The sequence below is a fragment of the Colius striatus genome, chromosome 4, assembly GCF_028858725.1.
Source record: "Colius striatus isolate bColStr4 chromosome 4, bColStr4.1.hap1, whole genome shotgun sequence".
Lineage (NCBI taxonomy): Eukaryota > Metazoa > Chordata > Aves > Coliiformes > Coliidae > Colius > Colius striatus.
The window spans coordinates 34798332-34818263 of NC_084762.1; the positions used below are offsets into that span (position 1 = coordinate 34798332).

The window sequence follows — 19932 nt, forward strand, 5'->3', positions numbered from 1 at the left end:
CATGCAACAAACCAAAATATTCTGAGTGACAGTAAATAATAGGCCAAGGCCAAACCTAGTGGAAGATTGAATCGGTTTTTCTTTTACCTTTTGTATGCAATCCTAACGCCCTCCTGTTGCCTGCATGAAGCCTTGCTCCTGTATTTCTTTCCCAATATCTCTCTGTGTTTGGGTGCAAGGAATACGGAAGGCGGACTTGGGGCTTCCCCTTCCTCCAGCCGAAGAGAGACAAGGTCTGAGGAGCACTGGGGCTGAAGTTCTTCTCAAGTTGAGCAGAACTGGGGTTTGGGGTCAGCATTTCTGAAACAAAAAGCCCTTCCCAACCCACTCCAGAGTTAAGCAGTTGCTGGAATGGGGATCTACAAAAAGAGTTGTGATAAACAGGCCCAGACAAAAAGTTTGGGATCTACAGTTTTCAGTAATGACATGGAAGGACACATTCATCAGACTGTCCAGGCACCTGTTCTTCTTTTTGCACTTGAACTATGTTTGCATTTCTTGTGCCAGCTTTAATGTGTACTGCAGCACCATGCAGACTTTGAAAGGGGTTCATTCAATGCTAGTCTGACTAGTGTATGATGTGATTTAAGTAAATACTGTGAGTTTGATTTCCAAGCCTTAGTTTTCAGGGAGTGGTATTGCTCGTGACACAGCGTCCTGTAAAACCTGCCGTGCAAGCAATACGCTTGTAAAAAGTGGTTTTTTTATATCGTTTATGGTGGTTGTAACAATAATTTTGTTTTTAATCTTTTGCTTTACATGTGCTTTATGTATCCATTAAACTGTTTACATTCCAAAACCGGTGTACTAATGATTTAATTTGTTTTAAATACCTTAATCCATTAACAGAAGCCGCAACAAACTACTTCATGGGGTTTCAGAGCATGGGCAGAGGCCATATGTCCTCCTACAGTATCCAGATAAAAGCAGCTTATGGGGCAGGGATGGTTACAGCTCACCTCCTGTAACGAAGGGACGAGGGTTTAAAGAACTGAAGCTGCTCAGTCTTGTGGTCTTGTTTGATAACAGGGGTTGAGTAGCAGGTGGTAATGATTGATGAATGACTCAAAAATGAAGTTGTGTGTCAGAGCTGCCAGTTTGATTAAAGCTCATTTTGCGAGTATGGGAGGCCTCTCAGCACTTCACACGTGTCTGGGCTAAAAACGAGTACCAACCAAGTACCAAACAGACACGTGCCAGCACGTGAGCACCGTGCAGCACGAGTCAAGCCAGCGGGACACGGGAGTGGTTTGTGACACGTGGGTTCATCTAACACCCGTATGACTGTGTACGTGCTCTATGTGCCTCAGAATTAACACGTTATGTAATGCCCTGCAACTCATTCTCTCTCGCATTTGCAAAGAAATGACTGATTGAAGCAATCACTACAAACTGTAAGAGGAATCTGGATGACAGCCTGGGTTAAATGCTCTGTCAGCGACGCTTAGAAGAGCGAGCACTAACTTTTGGTAATGTGGTAGTGGGGCTCTGTGCTCGGCCCAACAGCAGATGCATGGCAAAGGGGTATTCAGAGATGAGACAGAGCAGTTGAGGCTCAAGAGTTGGTATTGACAAATTGAAGAGGAAAGTGGGTGGCCAGGAAAAACCTATGCGTGTCACTGTCTTTACTGCCTTTTAGAACCGTTTTAGTCGGAAAAGACCTTTAAGATTGAGTACAACCACTCACCCAGTACCTGCCAAGCTCATCACTAAACCACGTCACTCGTAGCACCTCAGCTACATATGATATGGTCTTCTTTTGCCTGTTGAATTCAGAAATGTATTTAGAGTAACATCTTCGGGCTAAATTACTAATTAATTAACCAACAGAAGCATTTGAAGATCACGGTTTCTAATCAGTCTACAGCAAAAGGTTTCCCATCTTCATTAAACTTCAAACAGTAGCTTCCAGTGCAGTATTTGCTAGACTATTTCTAGATGATTCTACCCACCCACCAGCAGGATATATTCACCATTATCATCATCATCTGTTTAAGGGAGAGCTAACAGGATGCTCTGAAGTAGAGCCCCTGGGATTCTTTGAGGTGCTGGGTGAAGGCAGAGGCCTGCAGAGGGCCTTTGCCCAGGCCTGACTCAGCATGGAGGCAGCACAGAGCCAGGGCCACGGGGCAGGCAGAGAGGGCAGCGCTGGGAGGGTTTGCTGGGAAAGGGCCTGGCCTGTTCCACACCAGTTCCTCTGCTTTTCAACTGACTTGTACCATGGCCCAGTTGGGAACAGTTTAACTAAGATATACCTGGGGATGGGGGTGTTTAAACAAGTGGAGGGGCAGGCAGGAACCCCAGAACTGACACACAGGTCAAATGGATGTATTCAAAATTTAGCATGAGCATTTTCCCTACCTAACACTACATTTTTCTCATTGCATTTACAGAAGTAAAACACAGATTTATAACTAAGAAATTGCTTCATATTAAAAATCTGTTACATTATTGGTGTTTTTTCTGCCGCTTCTTGCAAATTAAGAACTGCATTTCCTTTAGACTTTGCATCTTAGGACGCCAAAATTAATGACTTTCTTCCTCAGCTATTTTGAGATCGCAAAGTGGTAAACACTGCCCAACAGAAAAATAAGGCCAAAGTTAAGGCTTTTTTTCCTGACCTTGTTTTGTAAACTCCATCATGGCCTATAGTGAGCAATAACTGCCATCTTTCATTTTGTGTACAAAATGCAAGACATCTCGCCTGGTTCCTGAAATGGTCTCCAGTTGGGCATGTTCTGTTACTCATTTCACTCTAAAGTTACTCGGTTTCATTTCTGAGCTACATACATTAAAAAAATCCTCCACTGCCACTTTCAGACACTTTTACTCAATTCTTTACAATGCAATTTTAAAAATTAATTTCTGCTTTAGCCCCATTTCACCTTTTGCTTATGATGCATCTATTTTTTGATTCTGGTACATTACACAATTAACATGCCTCAAGGTTTAGAGTGGTCTGCATCTCCCCCATTTTACTGCCTACATTATTGGAAATGTTACCTGTGAGTGATAGCATTTGTTAAAAAGCTATTAACTGTGCCATGTCTAATTATTTCCTCATAGTAAACTCTGCTTACTATTATATTGTCCTCATAAGTTATGCTGATACAGGCAATAGTACTTTTAGCATTCTGTACAAGAGTTCAGCTTGTCATCTTCTCACCTAGTGTAGGCAGAAAAGAAAGAAAATTAGGCCAGTCCCTTCAAAGATGACAGCTGATTAAATAGTTTGTAGGTGGGTGAGCATGTGCAACCTGAGAGATGAAATGCAGACTTTGAGAAATTAAGCTTCTAGTAACATTTTTTTTCCCTCTCTATTTCTGGTCAGCAGCTGTAAAGCAATCATAGTATACACCTGGTAGTTACAGGCTTGTTTTCCAAATCACAGAATGGTAGGGGTTGGAAGGGACATTTAGAGATCATCTAGTCCAACTCCCCTGCTAAAGCAGGTCCACCTAGAGTCCAGGAGGATCTTGAAGACCTCCAGAGAAGGAGACTCCATAACCTCCCTGGGAAGCCTGTGCCAGGGCTCTGTTAACATATGAAAATACTAAGCAACAGGCCTTTTGCAAGTTTTTATTAATTTCTGCTGGCTTACTAATAGCCCCTCCCACAATGTTATTTTCTTTTGCTGGAGCAGCACCAAGAAGTGCCTGTCCACCAAATACATAGTCTAGCAGTAGAAACCGATCATTCCAAATGCTAACCTGTGATGCCTCCCCTACCTGCACCATGGACAGTAAAGTCCTTACAGCTCTGAAGTTTGTTGGTAGCAGGAACTACCCTGTAAACTACTTACTAGCTAAAATCTCATTTTTTGCTGAAGTGATCATTGTCAAAAAAACCAAACCACAAACAAAATCACCAACCAAAAAAAAAACCCCATAAAAAACCCCAAAGCCTTGCACTAGGTTTCTAGAGTGGATCATTTCAGCAAGGTTTAATCAACATCATTGCAACAATCTTGATAAAACAACATAGAGGACAGTAATGAATGTGCACCAGAGTCCAAGCAAGTCCAATATACAAGATGTCCAAGCAAATAAGGAACCTCTACCATGAAGAATATTCAAATAAAAATATTAATTCTAGGCAGAAAAATGCTTCAGAAAAACAAATGTAAATTAAAGCATTGGCTTTTGCCCCTGAAACCATTATTCAACTGCCACAACACAATAAATGGAATAACACCCAGGTGCCATGATAGTCCTGATCTGTCACTTGGGACCCACCACAAAGCAGAACCACTATCCTGAACAACTGTCCCGATTCTTCTTTTTTTTTCCTGCAGTAATTCTTTCCTCTCACCTTCTAATTTGTGACCCCCTAATGATAGAAGGCACTAAGGAGTAAGAAGGTTGTCGAGAAATCTGGTTCTGGATTAGCAATTAGCTCTTAGCTCTCTTGATGGTCAGTGTTCTCCATCGTTTCTTTGTTCCTACCATCCGTCTTCTGATCTTCCCTGAGTTTCTTACTTTTCAGTCACCTTTAGTCTTTCTTCCCATCTTTTTTATTCTCATTTTCTGCAAAGAATCCTTCCTCTTCTTGTTCATCACTTAACTCTAGACAAAGATTATATTAAAGGTCTCAGCACAACACTGGAAGGTAGAATCTCCCGGACTCTCCATCTCTCTTCCTACCAATTCTCCTCCATAATGTTAAGCATGTAATTTTGTTTCTGTCTTAATCTCCACATCAGTAAAAATTAACAGTACCATTAAAAAGACATGTACTTCATCTTTTCTAAAGTGATTAGAAAAGCCTGCTGAATTAGCTAATTAATTATGTCACCATCAAACCAGCATGGGGGGAAGATGTCAGCATTCCCATTGCTTTTTGTAACTGATCCAAAGTTGCGAACTGCACAAACACCCTCATAAAGAGGGTATGTGAATGAAAGTGGAAGTGACAACACCAGTGGAACACAGCTCTGGTTCAGCAGCACAAGTTTCCAGTAGATATCTGACTGGAATGAGCATGGAGAGACACATCCTCACATTACACAGATGCTCTGATTCTGTTGCTGATTGATGCGACACCGGGTGGCAACAGGAGAAGGGTCTGATACAAGCCTCAGCTGCGCCCAGGAACAGAGAAGCCCCAGGTACAAAGCACCTCCCCCATCCTGAAAGGCAGCAGTCTCCCTGTGTGAGATCTGGGGCTGTTTAGCCTGGAGAAGAGAAGGCTGAGGGGGGACTATCCAGTGACAGAACTAGGGGTAGCTGACAAACTGGAACACAAAAAGTTTCACTTAAACACAAGGAAAAGCTTCCTTGCTGTTCAGGTGAGGGAGCCCTGGCACAGGCTGTGCAGGAGTGGTGTGGAGGTTTCTCTGGAGGTTTCTGGAGAAAACCCCCTGGACACATTCCTGTGTGACCTAATCAAGGTGAAGCTGCTTTAGCAGGGGGTTGGATTGGATGATCTCTAGAGATTCCTTCCAACTCCAACCATTCTGGGATTCAATGCCCATATATAAGCACCTGCCAGATTTCCCATCATCACTCTAGTCAAGCTGTATGTAATATATTCCCTCTTGCTTAAAAAATGGTGTACATTCTCATTGAAAGGAGCTCCTGTTTGGAATACTGTTTTGAAATGGTACTAACTACAGATATTCAAACCTGGGTAGGAATTTCCTTAGAGTTTTGAATTCAGAGTCCGCTTCAAGGACTAGCGCAAAATTAGCAGGCGAGGGGCTAACAAATTGCCTGTTATTCTTTCACCTTGCTCTCCCCACAAGCCAGCAGGACTTAAAGGCTAATTTTAGTGCTGCCAGAAGGGTTTCAGATTTCTTAGGGAGGGTCAAGCATTACATCCTGCAGGTTGTGGAACAGTTTGGGTTTCTAAGGCAATCTAAATGTACTTTTCGTATCTGTATGAATTTGAAATGTGTAGATTTAGTGCAATTTCTCATAAATTCATTAGGTGTCTTCTGTGAAGACAGCTCATTGAAAACTATGAAACTCACTGAAACCACGACAATGTCTGGGTTTTTTTGATTCATGTTAAGGTCAAAAAAGCTCACTTGGTTTGATTACATTTTCAATTGGCAACTTATGTATTTCAGACCTGTTTGGATTTTGCCACTACAGAAATGACGTGATGTTCCTTAGGTTTTTCATTTCACATCCTAAAAGCAGACAACAAAACTGTGCAATAGCAGTACTGGAAGGAACTGAAAAAAAAAACCTGTAAATCCACTACTCCAACCAAAAATATCTTAATATTGTTATTGTCACTAATGCCTATAATCTACTGATTAGGAATTAGAGCTCTAAGTTTGTATTTACATGCATGTGCACTCTTTAGTTATGAGTAATCCTCTTGTGGAGGATGAGAGCTCTCACTGAGAGCTTATAATAAGCATTTAAAAGTCCTTCTTAATGAGGACAAATTCATGATCCGACACAGCATGTTCCATTGAGCAGAGTCAGTTACATATATTTCATGGGATCTCATAGCTCAAAAGATGTCATTGCTTCAGCACCTTTTTTACACCTTCAGCATCAAATCTGAAAACAAAAATCAAGTCAGATGTGTGTATGATCACAGACCTGGATTATCAAACACAGTGTCCAAACACACAAACTAGAAGGGCCCACTCCAGCTACCAAAACCCACAAGAGCCCTCTACGCTGGTCTCCCACAGAGTTACAGCACTGATGGTAACACCCCATAACCCCTGTTAGGTGTGACAGAAAACACCAAGAGGCTTGGTTGGGCCGGCTGTCTCCGAACACTAAAAAGCACATACTCGGGCACCTTAACCTCACCTGGAAATGTAAGAATCCTGCACAAACCCTCCCATGGAGCACGTACTGAATTCCCTATGGATTTTTGTGGCCATGTTAGAGAAATGGCAAAGGTTTTTTTCAAACCACTCTTTTATTAATACAGGCTGGGTCAGTAAATGTAGTTAGTTTGCTGTGAAAGTACGTGGCCAACACGGGGAATGCAATGCCAATACGTAGCTACTGCTTGGCCTTAAGATGCCCATGTGTTTTCTTTGCACTATATTGAAATTTACTGTCTTTTCTTCTCTTGTCTCAGTGGCCAAAATACAGAAGGTAGGTAGCACAATGAAATCATAGAATGGTATGCAACTTTCCTGTGCGCCACGAAAAAGAGCTGCAAAAGATCCCAGCACTGAATATCATGAATATAATGATCCCCATTACAGCATAACCGTGGGTATTTCCCAGACATTTTAAAGAGTCTTATTTACATTATTAATCCTGAAAGCTATTCATTTCACCCTGAAGTTGCAAACTGCATCTGTGTCATCAGATGTCCCAGATACTGCTTAAAAAAATCCAACAATTTAGGTTATTCAGATTAAGGGATCTTTCCTTTTTGGCTTAACAGAGAGCCTTCATTAAGGTCAAACAAGAAGTTAACTGAGAGCAGCAAAAACCCAAGTGTTCTCCTCTGTCCTATTTTTTTTTTTTTGAGAGAAAGATGGCTCATGGTTGAAAACTCTTCAGTTACTCCTGAAGTAGCAATTTTTCAAATGCTTTTTCTTTTGTAAGGGTACAAACAGAGGCAGCTCTGTTTTCAAATCTCCAAGCAGAACTCAAGGGCTCTGAAGACAAGATAAGACTTTGTGCACTTCATAATACCAAGGTGTGGAAACCAAGCCTAGTTTTTATTGGCAATGTTCCCGGGACTGAAATTCATGACAACGTTGCAAGAGTCACGGGGAGAGCTCCATGGAGACCCTTAACACGAAGGAACAAGTAAATACCACCCCTTCTCAAAACAGAGCTCCTCTGCTGGATTCCTATTAGATGTCAAGGTTAACATTTGGGGTTTTTTTCCTCACGAGCACTTAAAGAATACTTAAAGAATGTATTAGTGAAATGTGCAGTGACTGGATGAGCTCATTCAAAAAAGTCAACAAAACAGCACCTCAGTAGCTCATCCTAGCAGGATAAACCACATCTGTTTTCTCTTTCATCCAGCAAAGCAGCACCTGAATCCATTCAGATTAAACTTTTAACATGACAGTTAGTACTAGTCTTCTGAGGGAAACCATTTTCAGAAATTATGAAGGTGAGAAATCTCCACAAGATTTCACCCCCTGCCTCTAGGGATCCCAAAACTGAAAGAACAAACTACAGCTAGAACAGTAATGCTAACAATAAATTGGAATCATAGAATCACCGAATGGTAGGGGTTGGAAGGGACCTTTAGACATCATCTAGTCTAACTCCCCTGCTAAATCAGGTCCACCTAGATCAGGTTGCACAGGAACATGTCCAGGCGGGTCTTGAAGACCTCCAAGGAAAGAGACTCCACAACCCCCCTGGGCAGCCGGTGCCAGGGCTCCCTCACCTGAACAGTGAAATAGTTTTTTCTTGTGTTTAAATGGAACTTTTTGTCTTCCAGCTTCAACCCATTAGTTCTATTTAAATGCCACATTTAAATACTTCTAGGTGCTTTCCTTAAGAATAATTTCTATCATATAAACTAATAGGAAACAAGTGATTCATTGCTACAAATTAAGAATAATATGGAAGATTTGACCGCAGATGATGCTTGCTATGGTATCAAGAAAGGAAAGCACTTTATTTGTAACACTGGGAAAACCCTGGTACTAAACTCAGAGACCCATCACTTAAAATGGTTTCAGACTTGCTATGGCTCAATAAGCTTTAAAAGGGGACCCAGCCAAAGACTACGCTGACATTTGGAACCACGGACAGAGGTTTGCATGTACTACACAGGAACCTTTTCAACATGCTAAATTATTAGCACCTAATAATTGATCAGAATGCTAAATTCAGGAAATTCAACCTCATCTATGCTGTAAAACCTTCTCATCCCACCTTTTCTGGGATAACTGCCTGTTGGCAAGCTGCAGTCCATGGCAACGTGGCAGGCTGCATGCAGTCAAATGTGATTTTGATGTTCTCTGTTTCACCTACTGCAACAGTTTGGCAGTTAGAAAGAAACCAGCTCCTGTTCTGCTAGACTGACATTCAGATCTGCAACACCACAGTATTTATCATGGTATTTACCCTCGAAGACAAGGCAGTCAGCAGGTCCCAGAGGCAAAGCAGTGCTTCATGTGAACACAGACTAAAGAGGCAAACACATGGCAGAAGTAACTTGTTCTAAACATGACAATGTTTTACCAGCTCCCTTTTCCTAATCAGAGCAGCAGAGGATTCCTGGGTTTTGAACAGTCAATCTCTACATGTCATCTGTACATGGCATGCAAAAAATGATGCTGTTAAATACCAGCTGAACTCCTCTGCATTGGCTCACCTTCTAAACAATAAATCTCAATTTCATTTCTCCTCAGAATTACATAAAAGCCCACTCATGAAGATAGACCCTTAATCTCATTTTGCATGATCCAACATAATATAAATCCATTTTATCCACATGAGATCACAAGATCTGTTGCCATCACTTAAAACTAAAGCCTGTGCACAGTAGCTTTGAGCAGCAACACTAGATGGTTTCCTGGGATCTTTGATTCAAGAGGCTTTGAACATGTAAATTTCTGTACAGCCATTTTCAGAGTAATAGCTTGAGACTGTCAGGGTCATTCTGAAAGCTGCTGATGTTACGAGATTTCACTCCAAGCACAAAAAAAACTCTTCAAACCTTTGAAAATCTGTTCTATAGATATTATTTGTCTAAAATCACCAGACCACTCATGAGTCAGGATTCCTGCTCTGATAATCAGACTAAGCTTTTCCCCTGACAAGTTAATGCCTTTCTATATGTGATGAAAGCAAAGTATATTTTAAATAAGTGTTCATACTGCTCTTCAGTCATACGTTCAGTCGACTTCTGCTACAAGGGAAGTGCATTTATGTCAGCTACTGCCTCACTATGGATTTCTATTTCATCTTTAGAAGGCAACAACATTTTTTTTTCTATGCACATGATGCTTGTAACACCACTGTATTTTCAGGGAATTCATTTCACTACGAGAACCATTGTGGCACTGCTGTTATTTTCATTTTCTCCCATCTTCTCTGTTCTTCACTGAACATACTTCAGTCTAGAAAAGAGGAGGCTGACGGGGGGTCTCATTAACACTTACAAATATCTAATTGGTGGGTGTCAGGAGGTTGGGGCATCCCTTATTTCTATTTTATCTAACAACAGGACAAGGGGTAATGGGATGAAGCTGGAACACAAAAAGTTCCATTTAAACATAAGAAAGAAACTATTTCACTGTTCAGGTGATGGAGCAGTGGCACAGGCTGCCCAGGGAGGGTGTGGAGTCTCCTGCTTTGGAGGTCTTCAAGACCCGCCTGGACATGTTCTTATGCGACCTGATCTAGGTGAACCTGCTTCTGCAGGGGAGCTGGACTCTCTAAAGGTCCCTTCCAACCCCTACCATTCTGTGATTCTACGATACTTCAGGCCTGTTGCAGCACTGAACACAAAGCCTTGTGACTGACACTTGCAGGGACGAGCAGGTGTCTGTAACTGGGTCAGCCACATGTAACATTTCTTTTTTAAACTTTGACATCCTGCATCCAGAGAGCAACAGGAATTACGCTGAATTTTTGACACTATTTTCCCTGCAACAGATGCAGCACGCTCTGAGGACCAGTCCAGGTATTCACTCTTCACAATGTTATTTATTTTACCTTCGTTACCAATCCTCTTTCGGTATAGCCCAGGAGGCCCTACTGAAAACAGAAAGTACTGTCAGTCTCATTTGATTCCCTGATGCTAAAAAAACCCAACCCAATGCGTTACTCTTGCAGTTCCTCAGAGTTACGTAGCCTCTGGGAACTGAGAAATGAGACACAATCCCATTCCCACTCTCACATGGAGAATGATCCAACATCATTTTAGGCTTTTCTCCATTTCAGGTTTCATTTCTAAAATAACATTCTACAACCTTGCTTGTGAAAGAAGAAAAATTACAAGGTTTCTGTTGTCAGAACTGACAGCACTGACAACTTTGGGTTTAATCTCTCTAGATTTCCAAGGTATTTTTCTTTCCATTCCTGGTGAAAACATGACTCTCCTCTTCATAAAGCTGCCAATTCTCTCTCCTTCCTACCTTACTGTCGATATGCCTCTTCTGCCTTTCAGGATATACATGCAGCCAGGGCCAGCCACCACGTAGGGTCCATCCCCCAGAGATCTCAGCATGGCCGGCCTGGGGACGACAACCCTGTAGTCCACTTCTTCAAGAACATTGTAAGTCTCCTCTCTTCTGGTTATGCACTAAAATGAAACATTTTCTTTAGGATCTGTCAGTAACCAAACACTCCCTAAAAGTCAGCCATTATTTCCAGCCTCCTGAATCATACTGTGCCTTTGAGCTCATCAAGCCATTCAAATACAAAAACATCTTTTATGTGTAAACTCAAACAATGCTGAAATGCTACTGAAAGAGAAGTGGCTGAACCCTCCATTAGCATAGTCACATCTCAACAACCACCATTACAATTACACAGCTTCACTCTTTACAGGCTTTGTCCTTGTGTCTTCAGCATTGGCTCTATTAAGGAATCTTTTGTGCTTAAAAATACACAAAAATCCAGTGTGTTGTAGGCAAAGCAGAGGACAGCAGAGGAGCTTCTCAGTGCAGTTACTCAGATAGCACCTAATCCGAATAACTCATAGATAATATACACAAAGCCTGACGATTCCCTGCGTTTATTTTTGCCTCGGTTTGACAACTTCTTTTGTGTTGGTTTTAGGTCTCACCCCGTACACCTCCCCCAATGCAAGCAAAGGTAAGTGTTTTACAGGGCTCAAGCACTGTCCACGACCTTTTGTGGGTCAATTTACACCATTTCAACTGTTAGTCTAATTTGTTTTCCTTAAGGGCACTAAGTAAAAATCTGGAGTTATCACTGGGAATATTTAAATCAAGGGACTGAGACAGACAAGTTGCAATTCCCGACGCTGCATGACAAATTAAAGCCACTTGCAGGGATTTTTATCTTTCATTTATGCTGTGTTTGCTTTATGCAATAAACTAATAAAAGGTAATGCTTTCAAACAAGCCTTGCCCACCGGGAACTGTCCTTATCTTTACTAAGCTCAGCTGGCTTCTAAAGCACATAATGCTGACAGTCAGTTCTGGTAATTATAATAAAGAATTCAGCCTGCTTTTGTTTCATGGAATGAGTGTACAGACTGTTGTTTTCAACCCCTGCCTCGTTATCTGGCCGGTACTTAATTATTTCTAATTTTTCATTTTCATCATCTTCTGTGCATGGTACACCCAGACGTTATGTTCCATAGTGATCATCATGTCATTGTTTCTCTTTCTTGCATGTACAGGGAAGAGGATTATCCCTCACCAGATTTAGCTGGGTAGGTGATGAACGTGCTTTCCATTTTATTCACCAGGCCAAAGCATACCTTGCTTCATTGTCTCAAGCTCCTGCAGCAACGTGATAATTTTGTTTTGTTTCCTTTTTGCCGTTTTGCTTTTCCTGTTCCACTTTCCTCCCTCCTCCCACAGCACTCTAAGATGGTAATTTCGTTGCTTGCTCTTATCCAGCAACTTGACAGCCGTGCAGCAATAATTTCTTTTGCTTTAGCACAAAGGCAGCAAAATCCACTGCATGGCAAAGCTCTCTTCCCTTAAAGACTCCTGGAAGACTCTGCTGCTACATTTTTCTTTTCCTGGAAAGGACAAAGTGGGAGGGAGGGCTGGGACAAGATGGGTGCTTATTCCACAGCTCCAATTGTTCTGACACCGTAAATTCTGCCAAACTAACACTGTCACTAAATCAAGTATTTTGTCCCACCTTTCCTTGCAAACCTTTTCAGTAAGATGTGATCTGCCTGAACAGCTATTAGACAAGTTCTTCCCACAGTTCTCTCACAACTAATTGAATTCTACTTCTCTACCACAGGTTTGATTTTTATATGAGATGGCCATGTAGATTACCTGCATTTTTAAGACAAAATATTTAAGCCTTCAAGCCATTGAGCATTTCTTCCACTATCAGAAGAGCACAAATTAGCTGACGTGTTTGACACCTTAGAACTCCTGAAATGGAAACATTTTCAGTTTTGTCATGCAGGTTAACCACCTGAGTATCCTTTCTTTTATTATTATTATTAATCTGTCTTTTACAGATTGGTGCTTCCCTCAGATTTGAGTATATTCAGATCATTTCCCAACCTTTTCCTTCATCCTTGTTTACCATGTAAAAGATTTCTTTTTTCCAACTCTTCTAAATTTCTCATTTGAGTATTACACTGCAGTGATCACACACAAAGGTCAATGAAAATTTGCAATCTATGTGAAAATCTTTCCTTGCAGGGTGGTGAAGGACACAAGCCAGGATATGGAGGAAGCGGAAGATTCTACGAGCACAAATCTGCTCACAAGGGACATAAGGGATCCTATCATGAGGGCCAGGGCACTCTTTCCAGAATCTTTAAACTGGTAAAGTACAACTGAACTTAACTCAGTACAAAAAAATGAGGCCAGGAAAAAAAGAGATACCAAACCTCTCCAGAACCTGCAGTGTTTGAAACAACCACATTTCCTTAAAGCTTCTGAAGGAACTAGATTTGTATGGATAAAACAGAAGGTTATCTCATGGCCTAGTAATTACTTACATGATAGGAAAGCAAAGCTAAAAACATACAGTCAGTTACCACCAGGAAAGAAGGTAAATCCACAAAGGTCCACAAAGTCCCACACCAGGATCTGTGTTGTCACTGAACTCATGACTGATCTGGAACACAGAAGATGAATTAGGTGACACAGCTTGCTGTTGCTAAATTATTTAGAATAGTAAACTAGCAGTGTTGGACATGTATTTGGTTGTGATACAATACCAAGTTGACAAGTCCCTGCTTGTTTCCAGGCCAGGTGGGAGAACTTCTGTATGTTAGTATAGGGAGCTGCAACATCACATAGATGGACAAATCAGAGTCATATGAAAAATAAACATTTGGTCCGATTATCTTTAATCTGGTTCAATTCACCATTTTGAGTCAAAGCACAGCCCCAACCACACAGCAAATAAATGAAAACACAACAGAATGCAAAAAAACTTCTCACCAACGCATCAGGAAAAAGACAGGAGAGCAGCACATCACATCTACTGGTGGCTACTTTAACCAAGACTCAGTTATTTCCTCAAAGGCAGTGACCATTCACTTGTAACTCACACATGAAGAATGCAATCAGCATAATTTTTACTTCACAGCAGGTAGTCTGAGATCTCATTAGCAGAGTGGATCATCTCAGACTCTTATTACTCTTCTCTGCAATCGGAGATGACAGCATCACCTTCACCTCTAGATAAAACACACTTTTGTCCCCTATGTGGTTTAGGGTGTGTACCTTTCATTGTAAAGCTCTTTTTCAAACACATGCAGCACCAAGCGACCACTTGAAAACTTCAAGGAGGTAGTAAGGATTCTTATATTGCAATTTAAGAATGAGCTCTTATTCAAAAAGCTCAGGTAAAAATCAAACATTTACCTTTTTAGTCTACTTTTCAGGCTTGGCACTTGCAGCTTTTTTGTGGAGTTCACACACATCACCACCGACACAGCTATATGCTGACCTTCTTTGCAAAATGTCTTTTGAACATCTGAAAACACCCAATAATAATCCTTCTCAAAATCTAACAAACTATCTCATGTTTGTGGTCCTAAGTATATCGCTCAAGGTTTGCCTAGGAAGTTGCTAAAGCCTTGGGAAGACACCCCAGTTAGCCTGACTTGAAGTTCCAAAATGAAATGCCAAAATTTCACTTGGATCATCTTTGCTGTAAGGCTTTTGTCAATTGCAGAAGTTGGGGTTTTTTCCCTAGTTGATGAGTTCTTACAATTTGTTAAAATAGTCCTTTATTTTTCCTAGTTTTTTCCTGTACTTGCACCTGAACTTTCCATACAAGACTGCTTTGACATAAACACAGCAACAATTTACCCTATATTACAGAACAAAATTATTGCTTTTCAATTCTTTCAGCTGTGAGACTATTATGCAACTTGCATGCAACGTCTGCAGTTTTTTGTTTTGGTGTTTGTTTGTCTGGGGTTTTGGAGATTTTTCATTTGTTTGTTTTTATCAAGTATGCAAACAGTTCTGGGGTAGCCATATTAACGAAAATTTCCAGAGTGGCAAAGTAAATAAATTGGTCTCATTAGCAATGTCTGAATAAGAACATGCAGTTACAAATAACTGATGAGAAACTGTCTAGCCCTGTATGAGAGATTTAACAAGAGTAAATTAATCCTATGTGAAAATACATGAAGAGCAGTCATCTCTTTGAGGGGACAATTCCAACAATATTCAGTGATATACTAGAAGCTAATGTAAGCGTTTTTCATACAGAATCTTAACCATTGGTAGGGACCTCATAAGATCATCCAGTCCAGCCCCCTTGCCAGAGCAGGGACACCTAGAGTAGGTCACACAGGAACTCGTCCAGGTGGGTTTGGAATCTCTCTAGAGGAGGAGACTCCACAACCCATTTGGGCAGCCTGTGCCAGTGCTCCCTCACCTTCACAGTGAAGAAGTTTTTCCTTATGTTTCTTTGGAACCTCTTATGTTCCAGCTTGTACCCGCTGCCCCTTGTCCTACCACTGGACATCACTGAGAACAGCCTGGCTCCATCCTCCTGACACCTGCCCTTTATGTTAATGTTTAAAATTTTGCCGTACTACAGATTGATGCTTTTCAGTTTATAGTCCCAAACAACAGCTACCTCTTGCCTAATTTCACTCTGTTCTTCCCTCCCCAGGGAGGCTCTGGATCCCGACCTGGATCTCGGTCTGGTTCACCAATTGCTAGGCGCTGAAGCTCTAAGATGCCATCCAAGGATCATGTACTCTGCTTCATAATGTAACTGCCTTAAAATTAATAACAACTGCAACAATTACCTAGGTAGATGCAATCCATTACTTAATGCCAATTAGTTTCTGCATGCAGTAGATTATACAAACTTCTATTGGCAATCCCTGACCAACAGTTGAATGAAAGGAACACGAGAAGTAGCTTTACTAGATGTTTTCCCCATTTTACGTGAAGTAACAAGATCTCTGACTTTACTCATTCTTCTTCAGGATGCCCTAACTGTATGCTGGACTTCATTATTTCTCCCAAGGGCCTAATTTGAGCTCAAGTCTTCTGGTTTCATTTTAGTGAATATCAGAATTACAAATAAAGAGATAATGTCTTGGATACTGAGCACTGCTGTTAATGAATTTCTGAGACACTGCTGTTAAAAAAAATCCACCATGTGCAGAAGTTGTAAGGACTGTTTATCCAAACACTTTTATTTGGTTTTCTGTTTTGTTTTAATCTTCCTTCTCTCACTCACAGAATAATTTATTTTCGTAACAGGATTAGGCAGTCATGGAAAGGTTTATCAAACATTGGGAGTTCAAGGTATGTGAAGTGTGGGAGGGGGCAGATGTTGAAGAATCAATAAGATGCGAAGCATTAGTAAAATAAGGAAATTCTTTCCATACCATGAATTGCTCATCGCATCCAAACCATTAGAATTAAGAGCAGATGAGGGAGAGAAAGAGGATTCAAATTTGAGTTAGACTAATGTCAAGAAACAAGGGATATTCCCAGAGAAGAAACAGCTAAGACCGCACAAGTGACTGCTGGATGTCACTGGTGCTTCACATCAACTCTGCTGCAACAGCATAAACTTTGCAGTACAATAAATAAGTAAATAAATACATAAACAAGTAAGTCTAATTTCTGAAAGAGAGCCCTTCAGACTGGTATCTCAGATAGTCCTGCACATCTCACGTCAGAAGTTCAAATCTTCCTCTTGGTATCACAGCAGTGTTGCAAGGGATCGGCTCATCTTTTGCCCGAGTAACATCTGCTGCCTGTCAAGGGCAGTGCACCAAAGCAAACTCGCAGTAAGCTACTGTGAGCATTTAACTGTTGTACCGTAGTTGCCTTATAGAAATAAATTACAGCAGAGTTAGATATTACTTGTTCACATATTACTAAAACAAATGTGTGGCAATGGTATTTCCAACCACATGTAGGGAAATACAAGGCTTTTCTGAATTGCACTGTTTTTATTACTTAAAACTTACCATTCCTTCAAGCTGTCATCTAAGCGTCTGATTAATTATTTTCTTCTTTTTGTTTTAGTCTAGGCATTGTAGACTAGTTAATGCTTCCCAGGTTGAAACTGCATTCCTAATAAGTGTCCAGAAGTCACCTATAAAGATGTATGTTAATAGTATTTCATATCTAAATCTACTGTAGGTTTAAATCAGTGTCCATTAATATGAAGCAATGAAAGACAAGAGGATAGAAAATACATAGAGACTAAAGAAAAGAAAACCACCAAAATTATTAAGCATACACACACATATTACATCTTCTATTGCCTATTGGTTGCTATGTGTATTTTTCTATTGTAGCTTCATTCAGATGTATACTCTGCAACATAATAGTTGGTATAATTCGAACACGTATTTGTTCTTAGACGAACACAGCCTTTAAAAATATTCATGATAGAAATAAAGTAATCAACTTGAAATGAAACATGGGCCAGTTTTGTCTTTTACAACAGAAGAGATGATATATACAAAGTCCTACGGTTTGGTTTTGGGGTATGTTTTTTCCCCCCACAACTTACAAGGAATGTTCAGATACTAAAAAATGTCACTCTGTGATCCAGCACAGTTGCCAGCACACAGGTTTCCTGTGACATTGCCAGCACCTTAGCACAGTCCACAAGGCTGGCAACGTGACACAGGATTGATAGGAGGCCAACATCTTTGCAGAGTGGCAGCTAAGGTCCAGGAGAATGTTGCAAGGCATGAAACACCTTTGTACAGGCAATGAAATCCCACCCTTCATAAACATGTAGAGCACAAAGTATCTTGTTTGAACAGGGTATGGGAAAAACAGAATTGTTTTTCAAAGCAGACTTCAGAAATAAGAAATGGCATTTAAAGGAAAAAAAACTGAGAAATACAAATTTCGAAATACTGCACTGTGGAGCTACACAACTTATCCAAGGCTGCTGCCTTGCCCTCATCAACCTTCATTCCCCTCAGAGGCTGGAAGCAGCTTTTTTTTTTAACTGGTAGGGTACTTTGCAGCATTATTCTACCAGCACAAGTCTCCTGAAAGGAATTAAAACTTATAATGAAATATCATTCTTTTAACTACTCACTGAAAGTTTTGCTGAAAAACAGCAGTTTAAATGGTGATTTGTGAGCAAAGGATTTTTCCTGAAACAAGAAAGCACCAGCAGCACTAGGAGTGTATCATTTCTTGCACTGAAGGAATGGACATAAACCAAAATAAATATTTGAGCAGACACAAGCCAAAAAGCCTGCGGATATTGTTAGGTCACTACTGTGTCAAACCGGAAAAAAGAGGCATTCCTAGGAACTAGTCACTTACTCACTGCACAATGTGACTCTTCAAACAGGCCTTAGCTCTTTCTGCTTCCAAAAAAGATGCACCCACTTCAACATTGCTTTTGAAAACACCAACATACTGGTTACAGTGTCTGTATTTGTAATGAACACCAAAAACACGCTGCTTTGAATCCCTTGGAGGACTCAATCTTCCCAAGGAATCTGAGCCATGAAAACCTCTAGGTCAGGATACTCAGGAGTGAATACCTGAAGGGGGAGCAAGATGCAGGGAAGCAAATAAAATACCATGTTACAAAAAACTTTTTTAGAAGTCTACTTCCTGTAACTGACAAGACATCAAGTGCTGGAGAAGCAGCAAACCGAATCCAGGAAAAATGTCAGATGATGCTCACACTGCTTATTTAACACGTCAAAGACTTAGAGAACACACTCATTGCCTCTAACCATTTTAAAATAGTGTCTTTTTTCTCAGGAGATCTGCTTTTAACACATGCTCGTCAATTATCAGCCACTACCAGTTTTGAGTTGCTGGCAAAGCAGTCACAGCTAGAGCAGGCTGAACGCTTTCCAGCAATCGTGTTCCCATTATGAAGGATGGATTTGCATCTGGATGTCACCAGCTGTAAATCACCTTCTGTCAAACTGGACTTGGCAGTCTCAGGAAAGCATCATCAACTCCAAACTTCACTGTGCTTGTATACAGTGTTCTCTGAAAGAATAGGGACAAGGCTTTACATGTGGTACATGCAACACAGCACATTTTCCTGTAATTGCAGACAAACGGAGCGCTCTGCAATGGGGCCCACATGCCTTCAGACAACTGGTAAATATCACAGCTTTCTGAAAAGGCTGAAACACTAATAAGGCTGACTGGAAGAACAGGCACCACTGGAAGAACTTCACTTACCTTCTTTACATAAAATACTGAGTCATAGAATCATAGAATGGTAGAGGTTGGAAGGGACCTTTAGAGATCATCTAGTCCAACCAACCGGCAGAAGCAGGGTCACCTAGATCAGGTCGCACAGGAACGTGTCCTGGTGGGTCTTGAAGACCTCCAAGGAAGGAGACTCCACATCCTCCCTGGGCAGACTGTTCCACTGCTCCCTCACCCTCACAGTAAAAGAGGTTTTTTTAATGTTTAAATGGGACTTTCTGTGTTCCAGCTTCATCCCACTACCCCTTGTCCTGTTGCTAGATACCACTGAAAAAGGCAATGTCCCAATCTCCTGACACCCACCATTTAGATATTTGTAAATATTAATAAGATCCCCCCTCAGTCTCCTCCGGACTAAACAGCCCCAGTTCCCACAGCCTTTCCTCATAAGGAAGATGTTCCATTCCCCTGATCATCTTGGTGTCCCTGCGCTGGACTCTCTCCAGAAGTTCTCTGTCCCTCTTGAGCTGGGGAGCCCAGAACTCGACACAGAACTCCAGGACGCCATTGGCCTTCTTAGCCAGAAGGGCACGTTGCTGGCTCATGTTCAGTTTATTATCAACCTGCACTCCCAGGTCTCTCTCTGCAGAGCTGCTCTTCGGCAGGTCAATCCCCAGCCTGTACTGGTGCATGGGTTTGTTCCTTCCCAGGTGCAG

The 19932-nt window shown here is 41.2% G+C and overlaps 1 protein-coding gene across 5 annotated transcripts in view; it reads left to right on the top strand.

Moving 5' to 3' along the window:
- Positions 1-17458, top strand: part of MBP (myelin basic protein) — a 118398-nt gene extending 100940 nt beyond the window's left edge. For 4 of the 5 annotated variants that reach the window (XM_061995564.1, XM_061995566.1, XM_061995568.1 and 1 more), the window contains exons 5-9: positions 11074-11181; positions 11688-11723; positions 12277-12309; positions 13271-13396; positions 15714-17458. In XM_061995564.1, the coding sequence (XP_061851548.1) occupies positions 11074-11181; positions 11688-11723; positions 12277-12309; positions 13271-13396; positions 15714-15770 (360 nt within the window). In that variant the 3' untranslated portion in view covers positions 15771-17458. The remainder of the gene's footprint in view (positions 1-11073; positions 11182-11687; positions 11724-12276; positions 12310-13270; positions 13397-15713) is intronic. The other variant, XM_061995565.1, reaches the window with a different exon arrangement.
- Positions 17459-19932: the final 2474 nt, after the last annotated feature.